The sequence below is a fragment of the Candoia aspera genome, chromosome 17 (genome assembly GCF_035149785.1).
Source record: "Candoia aspera isolate rCanAsp1 chromosome 17, rCanAsp1.hap2, whole genome shotgun sequence".
Taxonomy (NCBI): Eukaryota; Metazoa; Chordata; class Lepidosauria; order Squamata; family Boidae; genus Candoia; species Candoia aspera.
In genome coordinates this window covers 7,674,819-7,701,071 of record NC_086169.1, presented here as the reverse complement: position 1 = coordinate 7,701,071, position 26,253 = coordinate 7,674,819, and the positions used below count along the sequence as shown (strand labels likewise).

At 47.2% G+C, this 26,253-nt stretch overlaps 1 protein-coding gene across 9 annotated transcripts in view; it reads right to left on the bottom strand.

Annotated features, from left to right (window-relative positions):
• The window catches only part of NRXN2 (neurexin 2), a 326,517-nt gene that overhangs the window by 255,645 nt on the left and 44,619 nt on the right, over positions 1-26,253 (bottom strand). For 6 of the 9 annotated variants that reach the window (XM_063316920.1, XM_063316927.1, XM_063316922.1 and 3 more), the window contains exon 3: positions 22,584-22,601. The exons of the other annotated variants lie outside the window; for them this stretch is intronic. In XM_063316920.1, the coding sequence (XP_063172990.1) occupies positions 22,584-22,601 (18 nt within the window). The remainder of the gene's footprint in view (positions 1-22,583; positions 22,602-26,253) is intronic. 9 annotated transcript variants of the gene reach the window in all.

The following is a 26,253-nucleotide window of genomic DNA, read 5'->3' as shown; positions in this document are numbered from 1 at the left end:
AGCACAGAATAGCACAGCATAAGGTGCAATTATGCCTGTGCCTGGAAACAAAGATTATTATCCTCTTGGCTACAGATGAGAGTTTCACTCAAGGCAGATCCAGCAGGGATGAATGATCAGTTTGATCTTCTCCACGTGGCAAAGGGGAAAAACCATCTCCTCCTAGTGAGGTTGGAATCCTATCTTGCAATTAGCCAAAGATGTTCTAAGGCATCTTTGGAACGACGCTCTGAACCCTCTTTCACCCCCACCTCAGCCCTGCATTTGAGAAAAGGGCAGGCACCTTCAGCAAAAGTCACCAACATTTTGAGGAAGATGAGCAGAGAGAGTGACTCAGTCACACACACAGAATGGCCACCGGCTTTCTCAGCCACTAGTTTTCTGCCTTCCCATGGAAGCATGACTGAGTGCCTACAGCGCTGGCAAGGGCTGGTGTGCAGAACGGGCTCGCAAGGAAGAGGAGGAGACCACCCATTGCCCGCCCTCCCCCCCCCCCAGCAGAAGGAGGCAGCATCAAACTTGTAACGGCATTGCTATTCCGAGAGAGTCACCCCTCGGTCCCCATTTATCACCATGTCAGCTTTCATTGCCGCATTGGCAGCTGTCTCCAAAAGAGCACCCATTTCATGCAAACGAAAGGGGCTCTCGCTCTCCCTCTTACACACACACACACACACACACAAATGTTCACAACCATTTCAATCAATCTATCAGACACAAAGCCAAACAGCTACATTCACCTGTCCTTCACTCTTCAAAGTCCTAAAATGGGTCAAATGCTCAAAGCCAACCACATTGCAAACTCAACGTTTGGCTTCTCTCTCTCTCATTCTCTCTCTCTCTCACACACACACACACACACACACACACACTTCAGCCATTCCTTAGAGGCTGGGGATGTTGGCCTGGATGTGTTTCACTTTCTAAAACCAGCTGTTTGGGGAGCTGGCAGTGACTTGGGGAGCAAGGGGAAAATTGCAATGAGGGGAAAATCACACTTTGTATATGTTCAAAAATGGTCTTTCATATTTGCCAGGGTTAAGTCCTAACATGTGAGGAAGCAACAAAACTGGCTTGTATAGACATATTTTGCATTGTCATAACATGCTTAACCTGGTTGTGACCTGAAATCCATTTTCTGGATTCACATGATACACTGAACCACAAAATAAAATGAGCAATCCAAGGTTAAAACTAATTGAATTTCGCCCACTGTGTTCATTCAACAGGTTGTATGAACACAGCCATCACCTTCTGTAGCAATTTTCTCTGGGATAGTGCCCTGAAGGTGTATATCATGATGTCCATCATCCCCATCCATCACAGCCTCTCTGAATAATGGCACTGGTAGTCAAACACTTCTGGAAGAAACTGGTCTGTGAATTTTGGAGAGGTTTTGAGCTCTGAACCTTCCCAAGAATGCTCAAAGCAGCCCATTTTGCCGTTGGAATGGCAATTTTGGGCTCAAAATAGAGAGCCAGATTGGTGTAGTGGTGAAGGCCTAGAAAGCAGGAAACAGTGAGTGCCAGGCCTGCCTTAGGCATGAAAGCCAGTTGGGTGACTTTGGGCCAGTCCCTCTCTCTCAGCCCAACCCACCTCGCAGGGTTGTTGTGGTGGGGAAAATAGGAGGCAGGAGGATTAGGTATGTTTGCTGCCTTGAGATATCCATCGAAAAAGGCAGGATAAAAATCTAACAACAACAACAACAACAACAATAAAAACAAATGTTTCAAATTCTGGATGTTCAAATTTGAAATGTTTTGCATGGCCCTAGTCCATAGTGCTAAAGGAAACACATTGGGAAGGCACGTGGCCTCGTTGGATAAAGACGTCCAATTAGGAAGATGTCCCCAATGCTTAGAGCTGCTCCCCAATGGGATGCACGTTCCGGCGAGGCGGCAGCTTTCTGCTACGGAAAGGGTTTAAACAGAGGCTGGAGGGCGTCTGCCGAGGATGCTGCAGCGCCAGAGCCCTGCGCTGGGTCAGGTGCTCTCCAAGGTCCCTTCCGACCATGACGTTCCACAGCACAATTAAATGAAATGACAAGGAAGCAGATTTCAGCGGGTCAGGCTTCCTGGGAGGCGGTGGGCTCTCCTTTGCTGGACATGTTTGAAGAGAGCTAGATGGATTCTGCTGGGGTTGTACATTAGATTCCTGCACCAGGCATAGGGGTGCCCTCAATTATCTCCATCCCACTCCGGCATTCTATGGTTTAACGCACGGCCTGAAAACGCTTCTCCCAGATATACACTCCAACTACACAAACGTGTTGCAAACCTTAAGCAGTGGCAAAGGGGCCTGGTTTTCCCAGTTGCCCTATTCTAGGAGGAAGGAGGGGGGGGGACTGAATCCATCCTCCCTCCCCAAAACTTCCTAGCCAGATGGAATCAATCTCTGCTTGAAGGCGGGTGGCACAGAAAAACATGGGTGCTGAAAAGAAGCCCAACCTTTGTCAGCACTGGCTGACTCCCCCCACCCTTCTGGGGCAGACCGGCATGCTTCTGCGGACTGGGAATCTGGGTTTGCATGACACACTTACCTGGATCGGTTAAAGACTCACATTTGCACAACATGCTTCATTTTATTGGGAGGGGGAGCTGGTATCTGGCAAGCACAGCCTGTTTTTAACTCAGTTTCTTGAGCTAACCTGCTGAATGGGTTAATTCAGGACCCCAAATTAAGGGTGCTATGTGTGTGAATGCAGGCAGGCAGAGGTGCTATCCCAGCTGCCGTTCTAAGAATAGGGATCTTGCCCCGTTCTCTACAACAGCTTCAAGTCCAAGTCTTCTACAGCTTCAAACAAACGAGATCCAATGGAATTCTGGTAGGCATGTGACAATTTGATCCTAGTCTACCCCTCTAAGCCAGGTAGGGATTAATGTAAGGTGCTTTATAGCCCTGAACAGTCAGGAAACCAAGCACACCTGCTGTCCTGTTGTGAAGGAGAAAGAGGCAGATTTGGGGAAGTGGCTTCATCGCCTGCAGGTGTCACAGAATATACTACAGCATTGCATTCCCACAACTGAAAATTCAGCTTCTATTTCAATTGTTCTGGATACACAAAGGAGAGAGTGGTCCAGCCGCACAGTTGCTCCAGACGCCAAAATCTTTTAGATCGGCACTTGAGACGTGCAGGCGTCAGAAACAGAAGGTCTGCTCTGAACGCCCCCAGCCACCCGCAACTTTCACAGTGAGGGCTTGGCTGAAGTTCAGGACCAAAAAAAAAAAAAAAGCGGTCCCAAGGATGGAGCTAAGGGATTATATGCCCCATAGAGCAGCAGGGATGATTTCTACAGTGAGCTTAATTTGGATCAGGGATTCATTTACAGGCCGCATTTGGAGTAGGGGGGAACAGAACTGGAACGGACTGTTTAGGTTATCAAGTCACCACCCCACCCCAATTTATTTATTTGTTTATTTGTTCGATTTCTATGGCCGCCCATCTCCGCAACTGACTCTGAGCGGCTTACAACAAGAACAGCTACAAAACAATTAAAACAATTTCAATTAAAACAATTAAAATACAAAATAAATATACAATGCTGTACGTCTGTGCAGGAATCCAAATTCAAGCATTTCCGCTTATTGGAATACCTCACCAAGGATTGCAAGGGAAATAAGCTTTTTCTCAAGGGGACCCTGCTCCGCTTGACAGCCAGGATATCGGAAGCGCAGGGTGTGGCTGGGATTTTAGTCCTGCCTGAGGACGTTAAAGAGAAATAAACGAGTTAAGGCCTGTGGTTCTGGGTTTCTCCATCACCCCCAAAAGACCAAATTCACATTTTTTTTTTCCTGATTTGCCCTGGAAACACAACAGGACAATCTGAAGGGCATCCGGACTCACGTAATCAGCCCTGCCTCTTGCAACCCCCTCAGCCATTTATTTGCATTGCCCGCTTTTATTTACGCGGCTTTTCTGTTGTCAGTCTCGCTCAGAGCAGCCACCAACAACAGAAAAGTTGACTGAACGGCTGGTCGATCACGATAGAATACAAACAGTTGCATGGTACAACAACCTTAAACAGTCAAACACTCAAAGGCTTGCTACAATGCTGAAATTAATTAATGCGCTCTGTTCAAGCAATGTACTAATTCATGCTACGTGCTGTGTTTAAGGAGTCCACAAATAATTAATACCAAAGCCTCGAATTCCATATATCATAACAACTTCCTCGATAGCTGGGTTCACACAATCGTTCCACCAAGCCAAACAAAGACCTAGCAGATAGATTCACACTAGATGCTATGATCGACTGGCGTTCTGGAAGAGGTTTTGGGTGGCGAAATACACTGTGTGAATTCAGCCTATTGGGTTATCTTACGGTTCAGTGTGGAAAGCCAGTTTGGTGTCGTGGTTCAGGCACCAGGCTAGAAGCCGGGAGACTGTGAGTTCTAGTCCCGCCTTAGGCACGAAGCCAGCTGGGTGACCTTGAGCCAGTCCCTCTCTCTCTCAGCCCAAGAGCCAATCAGGCGTGGTATGAGAGTTCTAGTCCCGCCTTAGGCACGAAGCCAGCTGGGTGACCTTGGGCCAGTCCCTCTCTCTCTCTCAGCCCAAGAGCCAATCAGGCGTGGTATGAGAGTTCTAGTCCCGCCTTAGGCACGAAGCCAGCTGGGTGACCCTGGGCCAGCCACTCTCTCAGCCCTAGGAAGGAGGCAATGGCAGACCCCTTCTGAAAAACCTGCCAAGAAAACCGCAGGGGCTCGTCCAGGCAGTCTCCAAGAATTGGACACGATGGAACGGATTAAAAAAAAAAAAGGTTCAATGGATTATGTGAACCCAAACATTTGGTTAATTCAGAAACCAGGTTAAACGTTTGTGAATGCAACGTGTGCATGTTTGTGTGCGTGTGCAGATGTGTTCTAGTGAGAACACTTTTTAAAAGGCAAGTGTGGACATTCATAAATTAATCCCAATAAACACAGCTGAAGAAAAGGGCAGGGCACTGCTGTGTGAACATTTCAGAATCTGCCTTTCCAGGGAAGCCTGTGCATCTAAACTGCCTGATTAGCATCAAATAGTCCTGGGGTTGTTTCCTCCGCTCCTGAACAGCTCCACATTCTGCAACAGCACCAGCAGAATTTCAAGACCCAGAATAAGTCAGGCTGGAGAGCAAAACATAGCAGGTTTGGCCTACCTCCCAAGAAGGGCCCTGGAAAAAAACAAGGAAGTCTAGAGATAGCTAAGTGGGTTACAGAATCCATGCCCCCAGTTCAACGTCTGGCTCGCTTCCGTTGCTCCCGCTGAGGAGTTCCAGTGAAGGGCTGTCGCCTCTGGAATCAGGTGGTCTCTTCGATGGAAGGACTGCCAAGTTTAATTTCATAACAAGTTCTTCTTTCTGACTGCCAGAGCCTAACACGGCTCTCCTCCTACAGTACCTTTTAAGGCTGGCACTTGGAGCTCATTCTAAAGCTTTTAAGTGAAAGTTCGCTGTGGACCAACACTTTTTTTCTTGTCTGAAGACACATTCAAGGAGAAAAAGTCTTGAGAGAACAACCCTTTCTCTCTCCTATTAGCCCATAGCAACCGACAGTGTCTAATAGCAGTTGAAAGACGACAAGTAAGGGCGGACAAGAATGATGGAGAACCCGTGGACGTCTGAATCTCTGCCTCCCATCTTCAGACAAAAGGTGGCTTGTATTAATCTGTATTCATTGCTTGGTTTCCACAACTTAGGCCAGTGTTTCTCAACCTTGGCAACTTTAAGGTGGGTGGACTTCAACTCCCAGAAGGATGGCTGGGGAATTCTGGGAGTTGAAGTCCACCCACCTTAAAGTTGCCAAGGTTGAGAAACACTGACTTAGTGCAATGTTTGATTTGTACTTCCTTTGTATTTTGTCCCAAAATGTTCTGAAACCCTGTCCTGCACCAAGGAAGAGGGTCTTGTTCCTTCCTTCAGTCAGGTCCATAGGATTCATCCCTGTGGCCGTATTCACACAATACATCTCAGGAGGTCAGTGAAAGCTGGCCTGCAGCTGCCACAAGATATTCGGCTTGGTGCATTTTAACCTGGTTTGATTTTTTTTCTCTCCTTCTGCATATTGTTCAACTCCATCCTTTGGGTCCATCTGTGATTCCCAAAGCTGAATAGGTAAATTCTGCAATTAATGTCTTGTATGGATCCATTCATCATGTAGCTGCTACCCGAGTGGCAAATGGGTAACTCCAATTCCTAAGGGCTGAGCTGAATGCTTAAAACGCATGCATGTACACCACATATCAATGGGATAATTCAAAGGCTGCTGTTTGCTTCTAGCCCTATAAGCACATCCACGGAAGTTACTAGCCCACAAAAAGTTTCACTGATTAGCTACCTGCATATCATACGGTAGTCCTTGCTTAATGACCACAATTGGGACCAGAATTTTGGTTGCTAAGTGAAGCAGTCATTAAGAGCATCTGACCTGATTTTAAGACCTTTTTTGCAGCAGTCATTAAGTGAACCACATGGTCGTTAAACAAATCACACAGCCCCCCATTGATTCTGCTTGCCAGAAGCTGGCCAGAAAGGTCAAAAATGCCAATCACGTGACCATGGGATACTGTGACAGTCATAAATGCAAACCAGTTGCCAAGCACCCAAATCATGATCATGTGACTGTGGGGGATGCAGTGATGGCCGTAAGTGTGAGGACCGGTCGTAAGTGGGTTTTTTCCAGTGCCATCATTAAGTCTGAACCATCACTAAACAAATGGTTGTTAAGCGAGGATTACCTGTAGTTACAGCTGCAGTCTGCACAAAAAAGAGATAACAAAGCTGACTGTGGCAGGAAGACCACAGTCCCCAACCACAGGCAATCAAGTTATTTAAAAAGGGAGAAATTTTGAATCTCCCCTCCCCCATTTACGGGCACAATGGAGATTTGAGAACTATTGTAGTGGCTTCACTGAAAGAGAACAATTCTCCCCTTGATTCTGCAGGTGAAGGAACAATGCTACCATCAGGCTGCCTTTGCACAACACGCTTAACCAGGTCAATTGCAATCTTGGTTGCTGCATTCATACAACATGCTAAGTTCGGCTAGTTTCAACCTGGGTCCTTTTTTGGTGGCTTAGTGTGTGTGCTTATAAGTGCAACAGTTTGTGCAAACCAAAGATAGGGTAATGGCAGTTATGCACTTTGACGCGCAGCAGGCACAGAGCCCCCCATTTCCCCCGAGGTTGGCATTAGCCACGCAAAAGACTGAACATGTCCTGCTCTCAGGCAATACCAACGCATGGAGTGTGGGGTGACACTAAAGGAAGGGGTACGAGGCAGCATTGATTCACCCCAAATAAAATGACGCACCAGAAAGTAGTGGCGTGATGTGTGCTAGAGAGAGCAGCTATTTGGTAGATGGGGGTCACTTTCCCTCCCCCTCCTTTTTTCAAGGGGCCAACAAGGAATAATGAAATCAGGGGGCAGGATTTTTTAACCCTTTGGCTTGTTTACTCATGTGCACACGCACATACACACCCAGTTGGCCTCCCAAAATAAAGCAGGGCCAGACCTGGTTAGGTTCCTGGATGGGAGACCACTAGGAAATGTCAAAGCTGTAGGCTAGACTAGGAAGCCAAAAAAAAAAAACCCTAGAAGAAAACACTTCTACCTTGCCAAGAAAACATGCAGTCACTGAGAGAGAGGTGGCTTTTTGGCCAAAGGAGGTAGCAGCCCCCAGGTGTCCTTGGCTAACTTTGAAAATCTAACCAGACTCAAATTTTGTTAGCATACATGGATGGGAGACCACCTGAAGATCCCAGGGCGATAGAGTAGTCTGGGAAGTTTAAAAAAAATCCCAGAAAATGGCAAAGGCAAATTCCCATATTGTTGTGAAGAAAACTATAGGTAGTTGAACTTGATTTGAAATATTTAAACTCTCCCTCTTTTTTTCACAGGAGAAGCTGCTATCTTGGGGGACAGGAGAACATGCCCAGGGAGCATGGGTGGACCTCTCCTGATCAAGCCCCCTGCTTGGGTTCTCGCCATCCCTTAACCTGGCCAAACAAACGACCATAGCTGCTTTCACAGAAAGCTTATTCCAGCTTTGTGGCCTGGCCTACTGCACTCAGCATGTGAGGACAAGGGAACGCCACATCAATCTTGCTCTCTTTTTTAAAGAACTTCTGAAGGGGTTACGTGTAACGCATTTGGGTGGCTGCATTCACACAGTCTGCTTAAACTGGTGGCTGAACGACCATCTCCTGGGTCCACATCGGACGCTAAACCATAACCTAGTCACACGGGCTGGGTTGGCTCAAGAGGCTAAGCCACGCAAGAAATTAAACCCAAGCTTAATCCTGTCTCGAGGGGAGGGCTCCAGATCGGCACCCAAGGGTGCCAGCCCAGTGTGGCCCCGGCTCAAAGCAGGCTGGGAGTGGCCAGTCCTGTCGATGGCTGGCCGCCGGGTTTGAGGGCTTGGTCCCGGCCTCCTCCCCACTGCTCCTGTGCCACACGGAGAAAGGAAAGCGCGGAAAGCCGACCACATTAGGATGCTCCTCTCTCCTCCCGTTGCCATGGAGACCACTCCAATGATCCCTCAGGCATGACGGAGGCAGCCATATTTTTCTGACTACTGCAGAGCCCCCTCCCCAAATAGACCCCATTAACCAGAGCAGAATTGCCTCTGGGTAGGGGGGGAGGAATCTTGCAACTGGCCCAAATTCAAAATTCAACGGGGGCTGCTCTCAGACCTCAACTGTAAGACCCCCCCTGCTTTTCCTTCAACCTGTTTTTCCCCTCTCTCTCTCTCTCTCTCTTTCCCTCCTTCCCTCTCCCACCCAGCTGTTAATCCTGCCCTCAGCTCCCTTCCATCTTTCCTCCCTGCACATCCATTTCAGCAATGCACAAAGGGCACACCCCGCCTGGTTCCTCCAGAGTGAAGCGGAACAAAAGGCATTCCGAAGGAGAGGCTATGAAGTTGGGGAACCCCACCCCTCGTTTGCCAAGTGGAGAAGCGGGGAAGGATGCCACGCCTGGGGGAAAAGCGCAGGCAAGGAGGCCTAGTGTTGTGCTGCACAGAAAGAGGCAAACTCAGCCTCAGCAAGGCCAGGACCAGCGCGCAAACAGGAGAGCGCCCCTGCCACACAGCTTGTATCTCCACATTACTCCTGCCTTCCACCCCTTGGTCCCCACGGCTCCAACTCTCCTTTGCATCTGCATCTGCTCCACTCCTACCACAACTGCTGCCTTACACGCCCACCCACCCACCAGTGTATTTCAACCCAGTTCTCTCCATCTTTCTCACAGGTGGCCTGAACCTGCTCTCCCTTGGCACAAGTGTGGCACTTGCTGCAGACTTGGGCAATTACCCAGAGGGTACGAGGGCTGAGCTTGCCACAATATGGTTTGTTTATCCAGGTAGCTCCTGTTAATTACATTTTGTGAAGCATGTGGTGTGAATCTGGCCAAGGCGAGGTTGACAGGTCCAGATTAAAGACCTCTCTTGCCCAGGATGGATGACCAGGTCAATGCTATTTCGTATGTTGCTGTAGCCTCTACAACCCACGTTGAGCGTTTGTTTTCCAGATCCTGGATCCACACAACATACTCAACCAGATCAGTTAAAAACCTGGACACTGCCTTCACACACAAGCTGAACTCAGATAGTTGCAAGCTTCCCCCCCCCCTTATGCATTATGCAAACTCAGTGTTTTGGGTTCATTTATGATTCAGCACCATGTGTGAGTCCAGAACATCGGTCGATTCCATAATCAGGTTAAGCATAATATGCAAACCTAACTTTGCATACAGGATATGCCTCTGATATCTGTAGCCTCTCAAACTCTCCTGTGTGTACTTACTACCTGAGAAGGCACTGACTAACAATCCTGAGCTGTGGCACTTTTACAATTGCTATTTTCACACTGGGAAATGGGTGTGAGGGGGTTTCTAGGAAGAGACAGCATCCTGAGGCAGTCCCCCCGCCTTTCCTTTCAACCTCCCATCATCTAAAGCAGTGTTTCTCGACCTTGGCAACTTTAAGATGTGTGGACTTCAATTTCCAGAATTCCCCTGCCAGCCATGATGGGACAGACAGACATGTCACCTTTTCAGGATTTATACTCTCCCTCCCTCTTCTTACCCAACTTGATTTGGAAAGGCAGTTCAAGAAAATGCTAGGAAAGGCCATATTTACATTAAATGTTGGTCCGTTCAATCTTTGGGTTCTCCCACTTGCAACTTTGCACCATTGTTCTTGGTCAGTTTAAGTCACACAGACTGGTGCAATACATCTCATGGCACTTCTTTTTAAGCCAGCTCTTTATTCAAAATCTGGAAACAAATCTTATTGAAGGCAAACAACTGTTTGACCAAAAACATACTTGCATGCAAAAGGTCACACAGTCAGCCTCCAATTTCTCCACGCAGGCTGGAAAAGAGCCTTATTCAAAACTGGAAAGCCACCCTCTGTCCGTGCTGATAACATTAAGGTAAATAAAGCTACAGCCTAATTGGGAACAAGGTACTTGTCTGTGTGTCTACCTGCTGTTTTGCAATCATAAAAGGTTCACGCCTTTGTGCACATAAAGGGAGTGAGAGGCCTTGTTACCTCTTCATCTTTATATGCCTGGGCTGCACATATGCTCCAGACCCTAAATCAGTGCATGAAACATGCAGTGAAGATTGCACATCTCTGTGCCTGAAAGTTGCCACAGCAAAGAACATTATTCCACAGAAATTACACTCCACTCCTCCCACCCCATCAGATCTCATTCAATTTGATGAAGGAGAATTGTACTTCCAAAATTCCTTGCAAAGGAGAAGAGAATTTCAGAGAAATTTCCCACAGCGGTGCATGATGTTTTGTGCTTATTTAGCGACAGTGTAAGGAAGGGGTATGTGTGAATGTATCTTTCTTTGCACAGTCCTTTCTCCAGCAGCTGGCAGCCTCCCCAGCTTCCCTTTCTTCAATGCAATTCCAGGAGAGGCATCAGGGGGCTTTTTCAAAAGCGGCGCTCCTGTCTCCACCAGGGGCGGAGGGCCTATCTCTGATAAAAGGTTAGAGAAAGATTTCTCCTTTCCCTAGAGAAATGCATGGAAATCATCCACCCACCCCTTGGGGGAAGAATTCAGAAAGGCCATTTCTTCCCAGCTTGATTTTTTTCTGAGTTGGAGAAACTTACTAAAGAAGAGAAGGGTTTTGGTTGGTTTTAATAGGTAGCCAAAATTTTGCCGGCATGAATGACATTAGAACTATCCTGGTAAACTTTCCGTTTCCCAATCCATTCAGATCTGCTGGCACTGCAGAGACAAATCATGTGCCAGCTTGTTGGGCGCAGGGTGGCAACGATAAGACGCCCCTGCCTATCTGAATTTGAATGGCTAGGCTCTTCATCAGCTGTAGCTGTTAGCCAGGTGATTAATAACCCAGCTGGCACCGGACACACGTAGATCAAATCCTAGGGGCGATCTGCAGCATGCTTTCCAATGGCAGTGGTCCACTGCTATCTGCACATCACTGACCCGTTGGCCGGCTGTGCAGCAAAGGACTTTATTTGCATGCTTATTGGGCTGTGGCACACTAATAGGCAGGAGATCATTTGCATATGCATATGGCAAAGGAGTGGATTGATCACCCATACTTCAACAGCAAAGCCATTTACTGCTGATTAATTAGCCCAGAGGATGAAAAAAAAACCTGATTCCCAAACCGGAATGACTAATGTGGATTAGCAAACTAAGACAATCATAAATACTAATGGGGAAAGGGGATGGGTGGGGAGAGAGAATCCATTGGTTTACCATAGGGAGGAAATCACACCCTGGATATTTAAGGTACTTTGGGATTTTTTTTTTAATCTGTTCAATCGTGTCCGATTCTCAGAGACTGCCTGGACAAGTCCCTGCAGTTTTCTTGGCAAGGTTTTTCAGAAGGGGTTTGCCATTGCCTCCTTCCTAGGGCTGAGAGAGTGGCTGGCCCAGGGTCACCCAGCTAGCTTTTTTGTGCCTGAGGAGGAACTCAAACTCACAGTCTCCCAGTTTCTAGCCTGGTGCCTTAACCACGACACCAAACTGGCTCTCGCTTTGGAATTAGCAGCCACCTAACTCTATCATTCCTATAAATGCTAATTTGGACCCATGGTTCTCTAATTAACCTGTTTTCTAGACACTCACAATACATGGATGATAAATGAAATAGGCTGAGTTTGTACAAGGCTCCCCCCAACCTCATTACGAGGTGGTGTAGAACCTCAGCAGGCAACTTTGGGCCAGTCATTCTTTCTCAGCCTACCCCACAAGATGGTTATGCAGGAGGGAGCAATCTGGACAAAAGGCGGAATATGAACCAAATAAACACATGCATTAAACCAACATTAAGCAAACCATGATTTAGCCTGATGGAGGAGCCCCTCTGCTGCTTCAGGCTGTGCAGAATTTGGCTGGATGGAGACAGCACTAATGTAACTATGTTATATCACACTGAAGGTGACTTGACAGCTGATGCATGTTTTGGGATCCCGCAGACTCCCTTGCAGGACATCACTGAATGCACTGGTTGTGTTTCAATTCGGAGCAAACAGCGGCTGCCACAAAACGCAACCCAAAAGTACCAACCCTCCAATGAAAAAAGGCTGCAGCTCACCACGGGGTCCAAGACGCAAGTCCAAAGCATTCCTTATCTCTTCTGACTTGACCGCCCTTTCCTAACTTCACCCATTCAGGGCGGGGGTCTTAATGCACCAAGTCCCAGAAGGAACATTTGGCCCTTGGCTGCTGCATTGCCATTTGCTGAGTGTGCATGGCACACTCGGCTAATGCCTCCCCTTTTGCCAAGTGTGCATGGCCCATGGAAAGAATGCAGCGGATGAGTGTGCCAGCCTCCGTTCCTCGACCACATGCAGCAGACAACAGAAATTTGCCTCCATTTGCCAGCTGCCCACCCAAACCTATTTAGTTAAGGGGGTGGAAGCCAAGTGGGGCTGAGCAGCTGGACAGCCCCCCACATTCCCTTCCATGTACATGAGCACACCCACCTATCCCACCTCCCTATCTACTTTCGTCTTTGTGTGCATCCCAGGAAGTCACGACATCAAGAGAAGTCAGCCTCAGCGCAAGGTACCAAACCTTATCTCTCTGGAGCAGACGCAACCCGTTGTTCCCTTCCCCGCTCGCTACGTAGGGTACTAGAAGGCAGAAGGCCACAAAGAAATCTGCATGCGCACACATGCAGACACGCAGCTGGCAGTGCAAGCAACTGAGAACACTCCCTAGCGATCTCATGCGTGCCCTCAAACACAGAGCATGTCTAACTGGTGCATGAAATCAACAAACAAGCAAAAGCCTGTGGAAAAGGGCTGATCCGATATTAAGTTCAGAAAGAGGTTTGGAAGAAGCTGAGTGGAGCTCCCAATTGCAAGGACAAAAGTCAGGAGGCTAGTACAGGTAGTCCTCGCTTAACAGTCATTCATTTAGTGATGGTTTGGATTTAAGAGAGCTGGAGAAAACGACTTACGACCAGTCCTCACACTTACGACCGGTGCCGCTTCCCTGCAGTCACATGATCACGATTTGGGCGCGTGGCAACCAGTTCGCATTTACAACCGTCACAACGTCCCGTGATCATGTGATCGCCATTTTCAACCTTCCTGGCCAGCTTCTGGCAAGCAAAATCAATGGGGGACTATGTGACTCACTTAACACCCACGTGGTTTACTTAACACCCGTGGTGATCTGCTTAACGACCACCAAAAAAAAGGTCATAAAATCTAATCAGATTCACTTAATGATGCTTCACTTAGCAATCAAAATTCTGGTCCCAATTGTGGTCATTAAGCGAGGACTGCCTGTATCACCTTTTTAGGCTAACAAACTATTAAAAGGCATAAGATGTTGTGAGGTTCATGAAAGCTTAAGCCTTGAAGAACATCTGTTAGACTGAAAAGGTACTACTAGACCCCTGTTTTTTTGGCTATCCCAGCTGAACACAGCAATGGCAGCAGTCCTTATCCTTCAAAAGCGGGACCCGGACTGCTTCTGGTTACTTCCAGTGGGTTGATCGGCTCATGGAACATACTCGGCTAGGCTAAAATGGGATTTGGTCCTTGGTGTCTCAATGCTCTGTGGGAACCAAGCAAACTGGGCCAAAGAGTTAAGCTGCAAGATGGTTTATGTCTTTGAGCACTGCCATGTTCTGTGAACACAGCCTCTGTCAGGTTTGAGAGTTTAGCACAGGGTGATTTTCAAATGTTCAGAACTCTGCCACTGTTTCTAAACAAGGATCTCCGAGCATAGCCATAAAAGTCCCAAACAACGCACCAGAGGAGATAAACCCTAAAGAGCAGGCCTGTTGGTACAGCTGGGTTCACATTCCTGTGGCCAAGCTATTCAGGGTTCCAAGGTGAGCATCGATGATGAACGATGTGCCTTCTGCACGTGGCCCTGCTCCAAAGCTAGGGAATTTGCTGCTGTCAGACGCAGTGATGGGCACCAATAACTCAATCAATAAAGAACCATAAAATGTGCATGGGAATGCTGCTGAGCACTCACAGCAATCTCTCACGCTATACCACCATCCCAGCTACCTCAGCTGCGCGCAGAGGGCCTTGCGTTCAGGCAGGAAGCAGCTGCACGTTGGGGCAAATTGAGCTGCTGAAGCTCAACCCTTCATTGAGGCAGAACGCACAAACCGAACAGAAGTTGGAGGGAGAGGGAATCCACAGCACGCCAACAACCCCGCTTCGGGGGGCCGGGTCCCAGCTCCGGTTAAAACAGGCTTTATCTGCACGGACAAGGGAGCTGGCTGACTTCTTGGTGAGAGAAGTCAAGATGCCATCAGCAAGACAACGAAGGAAAAGGTGTCGGGGAGATAAGCACCAGGTGATGGAATGCCAGACGCTGCCACTGGCAAATTTAATCTCCGGTCCTCTGCTCCAGGCAGCAGAGAGTCATTTTTCTTGGAGATGAATGCCAGGATCCAGCACCGATGGTCTCCTCTCGTAACAGCAAGCCAGAGGAACAGAGGATCTACACGGCACCCGAGGGGCCAAACAGATGCCTCTGGGAAGCTCACAGGCACAGAAAGAGCAACGGTGCCTTCTCGTTCACCCTTCTCAGCAGCCCTGGAGGTAAAACGTTGCCACTGTGACTAACGGTCATTGGTTGTCTTCACTTTCATGAATTTCTTGAATCCCTTTTTCAAGCTGTCCAAATGTTTGCTAATCACGGTACGTTGTGGCGGTGAGTTCCGCAGGTTAACTGTACGCTACGGGAAAACGGCCCTCTTTGTCCACTGCTCTCTCCCAAATCCCCTTTCTTTTTTTCACCTCCCTGGCTTAGAGGTGCTTCCACACTTGAGGGCAAAGTTCCCATCAGGACATGAACAATGGACGGATTCAGCCTGTTTCCCTCTAGGGCTGGTGGGCTTTCTAGCCTCTGCACTGCGAGGGCTCTATGGTCACAGGACCTTCTAGGACTACGAACATGCAGGAAATGTCTTCTGCCACTAGAGTCCTCCCACTGAAGAAGCCACAGAATCAGCCACTCTTGGTTCTACACAGGGTTTCTCAACTTTGGCCACTTGAAGATGGGTGGACTTCAACTCCCAGAATTCCCCAGCCAGCATGGGTTCTACACCAAGCCAACTCTATAGTCACAGGGCTCTGGAAGACTAGGGCTGTTTCGGAAACGGGAATCTTCTTGCAAAGCTCAGGACTGTAGAGTGCAAAAGCCTGCCACTCTAGCTCTTGCTGAGATACCACTCTAGGGAGTCCTCGTTTAACAATCACTCATTTAGTGATGGTTCGGACTTAAGACAGTGCTGGAAAAGCCAACTTGTGGCCAGTCCTGACACTTAACGACAGTCGCAGGGTCCCTGATCACGATTTGAGCACTTGACAACCGGTTCACATTTATGACCATCACAGCACCCCATGGTCACGTGATCATCATTTTCAACCTTCCCGGCTGGCTTCTGGCAAGCAAAATCAATGGGGAATCGTGTGACTCGCTTAATGACCACATGGTTCACTTAATGCCCTCAGTGATTTGCTTAACGACCACCACGAAAAAGGTCATAAAATCGGGTCAGATTCACCTTATGACTGCTTTGCTTAGCGACCAAAATTCCAGTTCCAATTGTGGTCGTTAAGCGAGAACTGCCTGTATGGTTGCTCTTAAGTCCTCCCAGAAAGAATTCTTCCCAGAACTGTAGCATTAGTAAATCACCAGAGGGTAGGATTCATCACTACACCAACACTGATATTGGGAAACCCACCAAGGCGGCAAATGGTGACTCTGCTTTCTTGTGCTCTTTGTTACCACCCTGCCTAGATAAATATTTTAAGTATTTTATATTTGTTGAGCCTCCTCTAATTGTTGACTTTGCTGGTCCAGGAGCTGAAAGCAATTTTGTTTGGAGGTAATATTGGCAGGCGCAGGAGCCATCCGGAAATGGGAAATAAAAACAAGCTGCTTCAAACGATTCCAGTGTCCAGACCGCCAAAATTGGACAGTCTGCTGCAGCCCGAGAATTCAATAAGGGCTCTAACAATAGATTGGCGGGGCTGGGCCAGAGAATCCCATCCTCTCCTCGGGAGGGTTTGATTCAACAGAAGGCCGTTTCTCATTCTTTCCATCCCAGTACATCTAGTGCTCGCTGGCTCTTTTTCTGGAACAAGCTTTTTCCTGAAGATGAGTGGAGCAAGACACCACAGAGAGGGCTTTCAACTGACTTTGTCGCTAATTTGTGCTTCCCTGCAGCACGAACAGCGATTGTGAGTCTGAGGAGCGAACGGAGGTCAGTAACGAAGCAGGGGAGCTCAAAGCCCTGCCAATCTTCCCCTCTGATGTGTTCAGACAGACTATATTACATCGCTCAAAGGGACCTTCCCCAGTCGGGGAAAGCTACTGCTGTTTGGGGAGGGGTGCAAGCAGCTTTGTGTGCATTGTTAAAATGTTCATTTTGGAGAGTCAGCTCAAGGGGGGCCAAACCCCAAATCAAGCTGACTTTTCAAAACAAATCCAGAAAGCCACAGCGTGGATCGAAGTACCGCCCTGGACACCTCCAAATGAATTTGGATTATTTCAAACACTTAGATTTTTTTTTTCAAAATGGATGCAGATATCCAAATCCAATTCACCAACTTCATTTCAAACATTTAAATTGAACTGATTTTCCTAATTGGTTCAAAATGGATTCATTTTCCAAATCAAAGATTTGAATGGGTTGGATAGTTCCTATCTAATACTCAGTATTACAAATACAAGTAGTCCTCGACTTACGACAGCAACTGGGACTGGAATTTCTGTCACTAAGCAATGTGGTCGTTAAAGAGGGACCACATTGCTTAGTGACAGCAATCCCTGCAGTCCCAGTTGCCGTCATTAACTGAATCCCACAGTCGTTAGGCAAGGCAACTTCCTGCCAGCTTCCCAAACCAAGTCAGTGGGGAAGCCAGCAGGAAGTTGCAAGTCCCAGGCTGGCAGGCAGGTAAGGGGCTGCGCCAGGTGGGGGAGGAAGCGGGAGGGTGCATGGGGGTGCAAGGGTGGGTCGGGGAGGGTGCATGGCAGTGCATAAGTAGCCAGCATGGTGCAAGCGCAGAGGGGCTGGGGAGGGTGCACCGGTGCGAGACTTACCCCAGTCACTTGTGACCTTGCCTGCTAGTTTCCACATTGACTTTCTGGGGAAGCTGGCAGGGAAGGTTGCAAATGGCAATCACGTGATTGCAGGAAGCTTGGCAACCGGTTGTAAGTGTGAACGGGTTGCCAAGCACCCAGACTGCAAGATCATGTGACCGCGGGGGCACTGCAACAGCTGGAACCAGTCATTAAGTCCCTTCATTCAGCACCGTCGTAACCCTGAACAGTCGCTGAACAAACAGTCGAAAGTCAAGGACTACCTGTAGCCCTTGAGAACACAATTATTTCGGACCTCCAACAATTCTAATAAAAAAAATTTTCCCCCTTCCCCAAAGTGCTGGCAAATTGTACTTGAAGACAGAGTACGTGTCTGACTTTGCAGTTGTTTTAGATTGTTCTACCATGAATCCAGATTTTTTATTAAAAAGGCATTTGAAAGAAAATGTATTGGGTTCACAGTGTGTTAAACGTGTAATTGTTGTGGTGAGAATTAAGAAGAAAAAGCAAAAATGCTCTAGATGAAACAGGGAAAGAAATCTTTCGTTTTTCCATTTGAATCTTCTTGGCCAGTCTTTAAGGCCTGTGAGAAAGGAAGAAAAATCATCTTCAGGGCTCTCCTTGTCATTCTGTATGGAGGCTTCTCAACAAAAATTCTCAAGACAACAGGTGAGAACCTGCCCAAGTTGAGGCACCATCCTACTCATGTTGCAGTGCCCATTTCTGTAAGAATTCAAGGCCAGGTGGCAACCTTGCCAGGATTGATATCTTTCCCCAGGTCTTCCCCATTCAGCTCTAGAGATGGTCCTCTTGATGTGGTTCCCAGATCTGATCGTCCTCTGAATGGGTTAGAAGGTAATTTATTTCAAAGAACAGAAGCATTTTTGCAGCACAGGATCATATAACAAAACTGGAACTTTCCCCTATTTCTCTAGCAGTTGGCAGCCTGGGATACAGGCAGAAAGTGTGCAGAAAACGAAAAAAAAGTTGTGCATTTTGGTCGCAAGGCACCAAAAAGGGCAGCCCAGATTTACCTGCTGGATATTGTTCTATTATTTCCACAGCATATATGCATATCTTATTTCTCCAATGTGATGTCTCCGGAAGTGGGAGGATTTCCAGAACCCCAAGCCAGCAAAATCAAAGATAAGAAAATGCAGATCAAGTTCATTGAACTCCATGTATAACTACAGGGAACACATGGGAGAAAAGCATGAGTACATGTCCATAAATGCAAGCCCCGTGTATTTTATGAATACGGGCTGGTTGGTTTGTGTACACGATGCTGGAAGTGTTGACATTTACCGGGAATTCTGAACCTTTGGGGGAGAGAATGGGAAACGTTGGAAAATTCATCAGCCTCCCAATGTATCTGACACGCAGTCTGACTCCCCCAGTTAAAAAAAGAAATCCAGAATGGATTACATCCTTGCTGAGTTTGAGGTTTTTAAAAAAGACTCTGAATGCAGCCATTTCCAGCGTACGTTGGTGCATCTAAAGAAACACCAGTAAGCATCCCGTTTCCATTCACCCTCCTTTCCACCCATTATCTGTAGATGTCAGCATTTAATGGGGAAAGCTGGTCATTATTCAGCAACGTGAAAAAAATTAATGGCTTGCCAGACATTTCTCCTCCCTGCGGTGTGGCTTCTCTGGCGTCACAGTACATATATTAACGAATGTATTTATTCCTACAAATCAATGTTGGCAGAAGGATAAAGGACAAACACAGGAATAAACAGATGAACAGCGAGCTGCTGCATTTCCTTGCACGGAGATCCGCCACCACTTGGGCACCACCTTTCCCGCGCTTCCTATGGCCATTTTAATGCCTCATGCTATTTATTGTTTTACATTTATTGACTTCTAAGACATAAACCCGCTCCCAAATCCTTCTGACAACAGGGTGAGAGGACTGTCTCAAATAAATAAAACAAACCTTCTCAATGGATGCCTTTGCCTACAGTTTCAGAGCTTTTAATAAAGCTGGGCCAGCTGCTAGGTACCACTTTTTAATTAACATTTATGGGGCAGTAGTCTATGACATTAGGTCCTTCCCCAAAGATGGGGGGAAGGTTGGCTTCGTTAAAGTCTTTAGATGGATGCTTCAGGTTTCTGAGATGGTCACGATTTGGGCCTTTTTATTTTTAACCCATTCTGACCCTCGCAAAAATTCAGCACAATGGTTGACTTAATAAAGGTTGACTTAAAGCACTGGTTTGTTCTGTTCCATAAACCAAAATGTACCGAAAGTTGATTCAACGTTTCCAGATCCATCCTAATCCCAAAGTTGCAACTGGGATATTAGAATTCACTTCTCTAGATTCAGAGCAACTCAGTGGCCATGTTCACATAACACGTGTAAACTGGTTATGGAATCCATCCATTTTTCTGGGTTGGCACCGTACGTGGGACCAAGCCCCCAATTACCTCCCCAAGCTTAGTGCGCTGCACAAATGTTATACCTTTTCCTGACTCAGTTAAGTGTGGTGTGTGAAAACAACCTCTAAGGTGCCACTAAATTACAATTTTTAATGGAACTGAAGGGAAGAAATGAAGGACACAGGCAGTAACCATATCAACTGCATTTTAATAATTGAACGTGCATTCAACGTAAATGAAATTGAGTTTCTCTCCTGGACCCATCGGATACTTTGTCCTGGCCTGTTTGCTTTCTGGAGTGCAAACTCTGGCAGATGGTCTGAAGAAACAAGGGGCAAATCCCTTCCTCTAAGCCATTATGATCTGTTCCTACTCTTCTCAAGGCTTCCTGCCATCCCTTGTGGTGACCTGCTCCTGCTGCTTCTCATCTGCAGATTCCGGGAATCAAAGGCAGAAAGGAACCCAATTTCCATCAGAGAGACAGACACAACTGGGATGTGGAGAGTGCACTGTGGACACGCTCGCAAAATGGCTGCCATGTCAAACCCCCAGAGGGCAAACCGTACACCATGGGCGCCATTGCTCTATCCCACCTGCCCACGATGCTCTTGATCGGCCATCTTAGCTTGGTCCTTCTTCTTCTTCTTATTTCCAGAAATATTCTTGGAAATAAAGATGATGCGGAACCAGGTGCTTTTGTACACAACAGGCCAACGTCCCCTATATTTTTTTAATTAAAAGAAATTTCAAAACTCAGCTTGGGTGGTGAGTCAGCCCGTACCAAGGGCAATCCTGCTAACCAGGTAGAGAATTATCACCTCCCATCTCGCTGGGATGTGGATTTGTATTCTCGGGATGTCTCATTGGCTGCAGTTTGCAACTGCTCCCACGAGGGCCTTTATGTGGCTCTGGCAAATTTGGGGATTCTGAGGAATAAAGGAGGAGCTTCTACAAGCTTGCAGGTTTGGATCAGGAAGATCCCCGCCGGATCTCAGGTTTCCTCCTGGCCCCGAGCCACTGCCAAAGTTGTCAATGAGTTGTGACGCTCGCTGGGACCTTCAGGGAACTTGTTCAATATATAGTGAGTCATTATATCACTCCGTTGAATTAAATCCCACATTTAATTACACTTAAATGAAATTTAGCTTTGTCCTGCCTGCACCCATACCCAGGCTTCCTTTGGGGATGCAGAACTTGGCAGATCACTGAAATGACAAGGAAACCCCACAGAGGGACAACGAAGATGACGTTCAAACAGATCGCTTTTCTTTTTTCCTTTTTTTCTGGAGCTGTTCTATTGATAACCGAATTCTCTAGGTCCTTTCCCTTTTTTCTCCTCTCCTTCTCTTGCTCTGTATGATTATGATTGTTAATTCTGAAGTTCCTATATTCCGTTAAAACTGCGGCATGTACCTAGACTTTGTTAGTTCAGTGTAATGAGATTAAAAAGGACAGCTCTAACAGAATGGCACAGCTCCCACCCAACACACAGACACACACACAGAGGACATTTGTGCAGATTCAAAAGGAATGCTATTATTATTATTATTATTATTACTGTATTATCAGGACTGCTAATTCTTTTGCTGCTGCTGTTAATTCTTTAGACAGCCACATGCATGGTACTTTGCAGGACCCAAGGGCAAAATCCTCCGCCCCAAAGAGCTTACAATCTGAAGGGCAAGACGGGGGAAAGATGAGAACAGATCCAGCGAGGCAGAGGGAAAATGAAGTTACAGGTAGTCCTTGCTTAATGACCACAATTGAGACCAGAATTTCAGTTGCTAAGCAAGGTGTTCATCAACCGTTTTTGAGGTGGTCATTAAGCGAACCACATGGTCATTAAGCAAACCACATGGTTGTTAAGCGAATCATGTGGTTTCCCATTGATTTAGCTTGCCAGAAGCCAGCCAGGAGGGTTAAAAATGGCAATCACGTGACCAAAGGATGCTGCGATGGTCATAAATGCGAACCAGTTGCCAAGTGCCCAGATCGTGATCACATGACTGCAGGGACACTGAGACGGTCGTAAGTGTGAGCACCTGCTGTAAGTTTTTTTTTCCAGCACTGTCATAGGTCTGAACCATCACTAAACAAATGGTCATTAAGTGAGGACTACCTGTAATCAGCAATAGGAGGATCTTTAACACAATGCAGTGTGTTACCAATGTACCCTAAATTCACTATTCTTAATTCAGCCATAATATCTCCAATTTAAGTTCAGGAGAGCTGGAAGGAGTTTCACTGGAGGGCGGAGGGAACATTATGGAAAATGACAGGCAGAATCAAGGCTGCCCAATGGAAAATCTTCTCGCAAATCCACTTCTTGCTCTCCCAAAAGTTCCCCTCAGAAGAAAAACACAGCGGCCCGTAAAAGAGGTTTCCCCAATGCAAATACCAAAAGGGAAATAATTCACAGACCGACCCCCTTCCCTGTGCCCAGAGACCATAACGGCCCTCACGTACCGCAGAACAGAGACTGGATCCAAAGGAGGGGGAGTATGAAGCGACACACACACACGCACACCCCCTATTTTCAGGAAAAGAGCCTCCACAACTCCCCACAATCTTTGGCACCATCACAACCCCTCCTGCCCCCCCCCCCACAAAATAACTCCTCCAAAGAAACCTCAGAGAAGGGGTACTCACCTTCCATCGTCAGCTCTTCTGCAAGGATGCAGCAAACCAAGGAAATGAGGGAAGGAAAGAAGGAGAGAGAAAAAAGAAAGAAAGTTAAGGTTAGGGATGACTGATAATCCAGCAAAGCAGACGGGATGAGCAGAAGATCTTCTCCTGCAGGGTGTGAACTTAAAATGAAAGAACGCCACTTTTGTTGGGCGGAAGACTGAATCTGAGCCGTGGCCCCCCCATCAAAGAATAATCATAGAACCACAGAATCACAGGGTTGGAAGGGACCTTGGAGGTCTTCTAGTCCAACCCCCTGCCCACGGCAGGAGTCCTCATGCCATCTCGGACAAACGGTTGTCCAATCTTCTCTTGAAAACCGCCAGCGATGGAGGCCAGCTGCTCCCCTGCTCAAGAGTTCTCACTGTCAGGAAGGTCCTCCTTGTTTCCAGGCTGGGTCTCCCTCTGAGGAGCTTCCACCCGTGGCTCCTTGTCCCACCCTCAGGTGCCACGGAGAATAAGCCGGCGCCCTCCTCCCTGTGGCAGCCCTTCGAGGATGGGAAGACTGCTGTCATGTCCCCCCGTCTTCTCTTGGTTAAGCTAAACCTACCCAGTCCCTTAGCCGTTCTTCGTAGGATTGAGCCTCCAGACCCCTGATCATTCTTGTTGCTCTTCTCTGCGCTCTTTCTAGGGCCTCATCATCTGTTTTGTATTGGGGTGACCAGAACTGGATGCAGGATTCCAATTGTGGCCTCCCCAGTGCGGTATAGAGCGGTACTATCCCTTCCTATGATCTTGATACCACCCCTCTGTTGATGCAGCCCAGGATTGTGTTGGCTTTTTTGGCAGCTGCAGCACACTGCTGGCTCATTCTTAAGCAGTGGTCCACCGGGACACCCAGATCCTTCTCACAGGCACCACTGTTGAGCCAGGCACTGCCTGTCTTGTACCTGTGCATCTGGTTCTTCCTGCCTAAGTGCAGGGCCTTACATTTCTCGCCATTTCACTTCATCTTGTTGGATAAAGTAAGGCCAACCAAAAACCACTCCTGGGTTTACCCAATTTTTAGTACAGGTAGTTCTGACTTAATGACCATTCATTTAGTGACAGTTTCAACTTACGATGGTGCTGAAAAACTGACTTGCAGCTGGTCCTTACACTTACGGCTATTGCTGCGTCCCCGCAGACACATGATCACGATTTGGGTGCTTGGCAACCAGTCTGCATTTATGACCGTCATAGAATCCCGTGGTCATGTGATCACCATTTTCGACCTTCCCAGCCAGCTTCCGGGAAGCAAAATCAATGGGGAACTGCATGATTCGCTTAATGACCATGTGGCTCACTTAACAACCATGGCGATTCACTTAATGACCACAACAAAAAGGTCATATCAGGTCAGATTCACTTAATGACTGCTTTGCTGAGAAACCGAAATTCTGGTCCCAATTGTGGTTTTTAAGCGAGGACTGCCTGTAGCTTTGAGTAGGGTTAGGCTGATTGTGGTTCAGCGTCTTGCAGGAACTGGTGCCTTCACACATTGTGTGAATTGTTTTTTCTGGGATGCAAAGGTAACTGTTGACTTTTGTTAACCCCAGTTTCCGGTGTTGTGCAAAGCCAGCCACACAGCAGACCTGGACCAGCTGCTCTCTTTCAGCCTCATCAGCAATATGAGGAAACAGCTCTGGCCTACCTTACTGGGTTGTGGTAAATATGGCAGTTGATAATGCAGATAAAGGAATTTATGCATTTGGAAGCACTCTATCAGCAGAAAATACGACTGTATTATTAATGAACTCTGCCTTGGAATTTCTCCCATGTCTTCCTTCCCCTGCAGGAGAAGCTTCTGTTCTTCTACTTTACGCACAGAGCACTTGAGAATATACTTTGAACTTCTCCGAGTCTGGATTATGAGCGGAGCTCAGCTGGGCCGGTTGTTGAAGATGAAGGGCCGGACAGCCACCCTCGGGCAGCTGGTCACTAGTGCAAGGCAAAGCCCTCCACCTGCAAGAATTTCTCCACGGGTCTCTTCTGCACTGAAACGGATTTTGAAAATAAATCCCCATTCTCCCAATTCCATGAAGTGACCACAGAACCTTTCTTAGTGTCACCCAAGACGGCTATTTATTTCTGGTTTCCTTTCCACCAACTTATACCCGAGCTTGATATTAAAGGCAAAACTGAAATACTTTGGCCACATAATGAGAAGACAGGACACCCTGGAGAAGATGCTGATGCTAGGGAGAGTGGAAGGCAAAAGGAAGAGGGGCCGACCAAGGGCAAGATGGATGGATGATATTCTAGAGGTGACAGACTCGTCCCTGGGGGAGCTGGGGGTGTTGACGACCGACAGGAAGCTCTGGCGTGGGCTGGTCCATGAAGTCACGAAGAGTCGGAAGCGACTAAACGAATAAACAACAATACCCGAGCTGTTGGCACCCTTTCCCCATCAGGACATGGGCTGATTTGCCCCGGTTTCACTTTATTTATAAAGTGAATTTATAAACAAAGGGCTCCTGAGCAGGTACAGATTGCCTCTCACTTTTTTTCTCTTGTTAACCAAACAATCCATCTGACTAATTAACTCATATTTCAGGTGAATATTACTCAGTATCCCATCTCTTGGGACTAAGGATATTGCATTAAGCTGAGGGATGGACTACATAACCTCCAAGATCTCCAATTTTATACTATCTTCAATACATCTGCCCAATACCATCCTTGTTGGTTTATTCATCCAGAATTGTTTATACCACTTCCCATGTATCCACCTCTAAGCAGTTATGCAAATATCAGGGACAATACTTACAGAAATAAAACACTGAACAGAATAAGTAAAAAATCTGGCTGGACTGGGTTTTTTCCCCCTAAAGCTCCAGTTTCTGCAGTCCAATTTGTGCACAATTTATGCAAATTTCTGGAATGCCATTACGTAGCACAGTTGCGCAATCTGTGGAGAAAGACTGGAAGGGAGGGAGGGAGGGAGGGAAGAAAGGAAGGAGAGACAGAGAAGAAGGAAGGAAGGGGGGGGAGAGATGGATGGATGGATGGGAAGGAAGGAAGGAAGGAAGGAAGGAAGGAAGGAAGGAAGGAAGGAAGGAAGGAAGGAAGGAGAGATAGAGAAGAAGGAAGGAAGGGGAAGGAGGGGGAGAGATGGATGGATGGATGGATGGATGGGAAGGAAGGAAGGAAGGAAGGAAGGAAGGAAGGAGAGATAGAGAAGAAGGAAGGAAGGGGAAGGAGGGGGAGAGATGGAGGGAGGGAGGGAGGGAGGAAGGAAGGAGAGATAGGGAGGGAGGGTGGACAGGGTGCCCTGCCTCCCCATTTTTTAAATATTAAAAACAGCCCAAACCTTGTGTTATTTCAACAGTGTCCCAAAAACTATGCAGTCCCTTAAGAAAGAATGATTTACTAAAATCTTTAGTGACACGTCTCTTGCCAGGCTTTTAATCGCTAAATTCTTTTAGTACCAATTTTAGTCTCCCTTTTCATTATGCTTTTAACTTTTACATTCTATTTCCCTTTTTCTTTTCCACGTATCTGCTGCCTTCAGTTCTTGCCAAAGTAGAAAAGCAGAGCGTAATTCAAATAACTGACATCAAAAGAGTCCCAAGATTTTGGCATTCCTATATAAAACATCTTCAGGTCTACGGGAACGCCACAGTCTCAGGAGAACTGGCACCGTTCGTGCAGC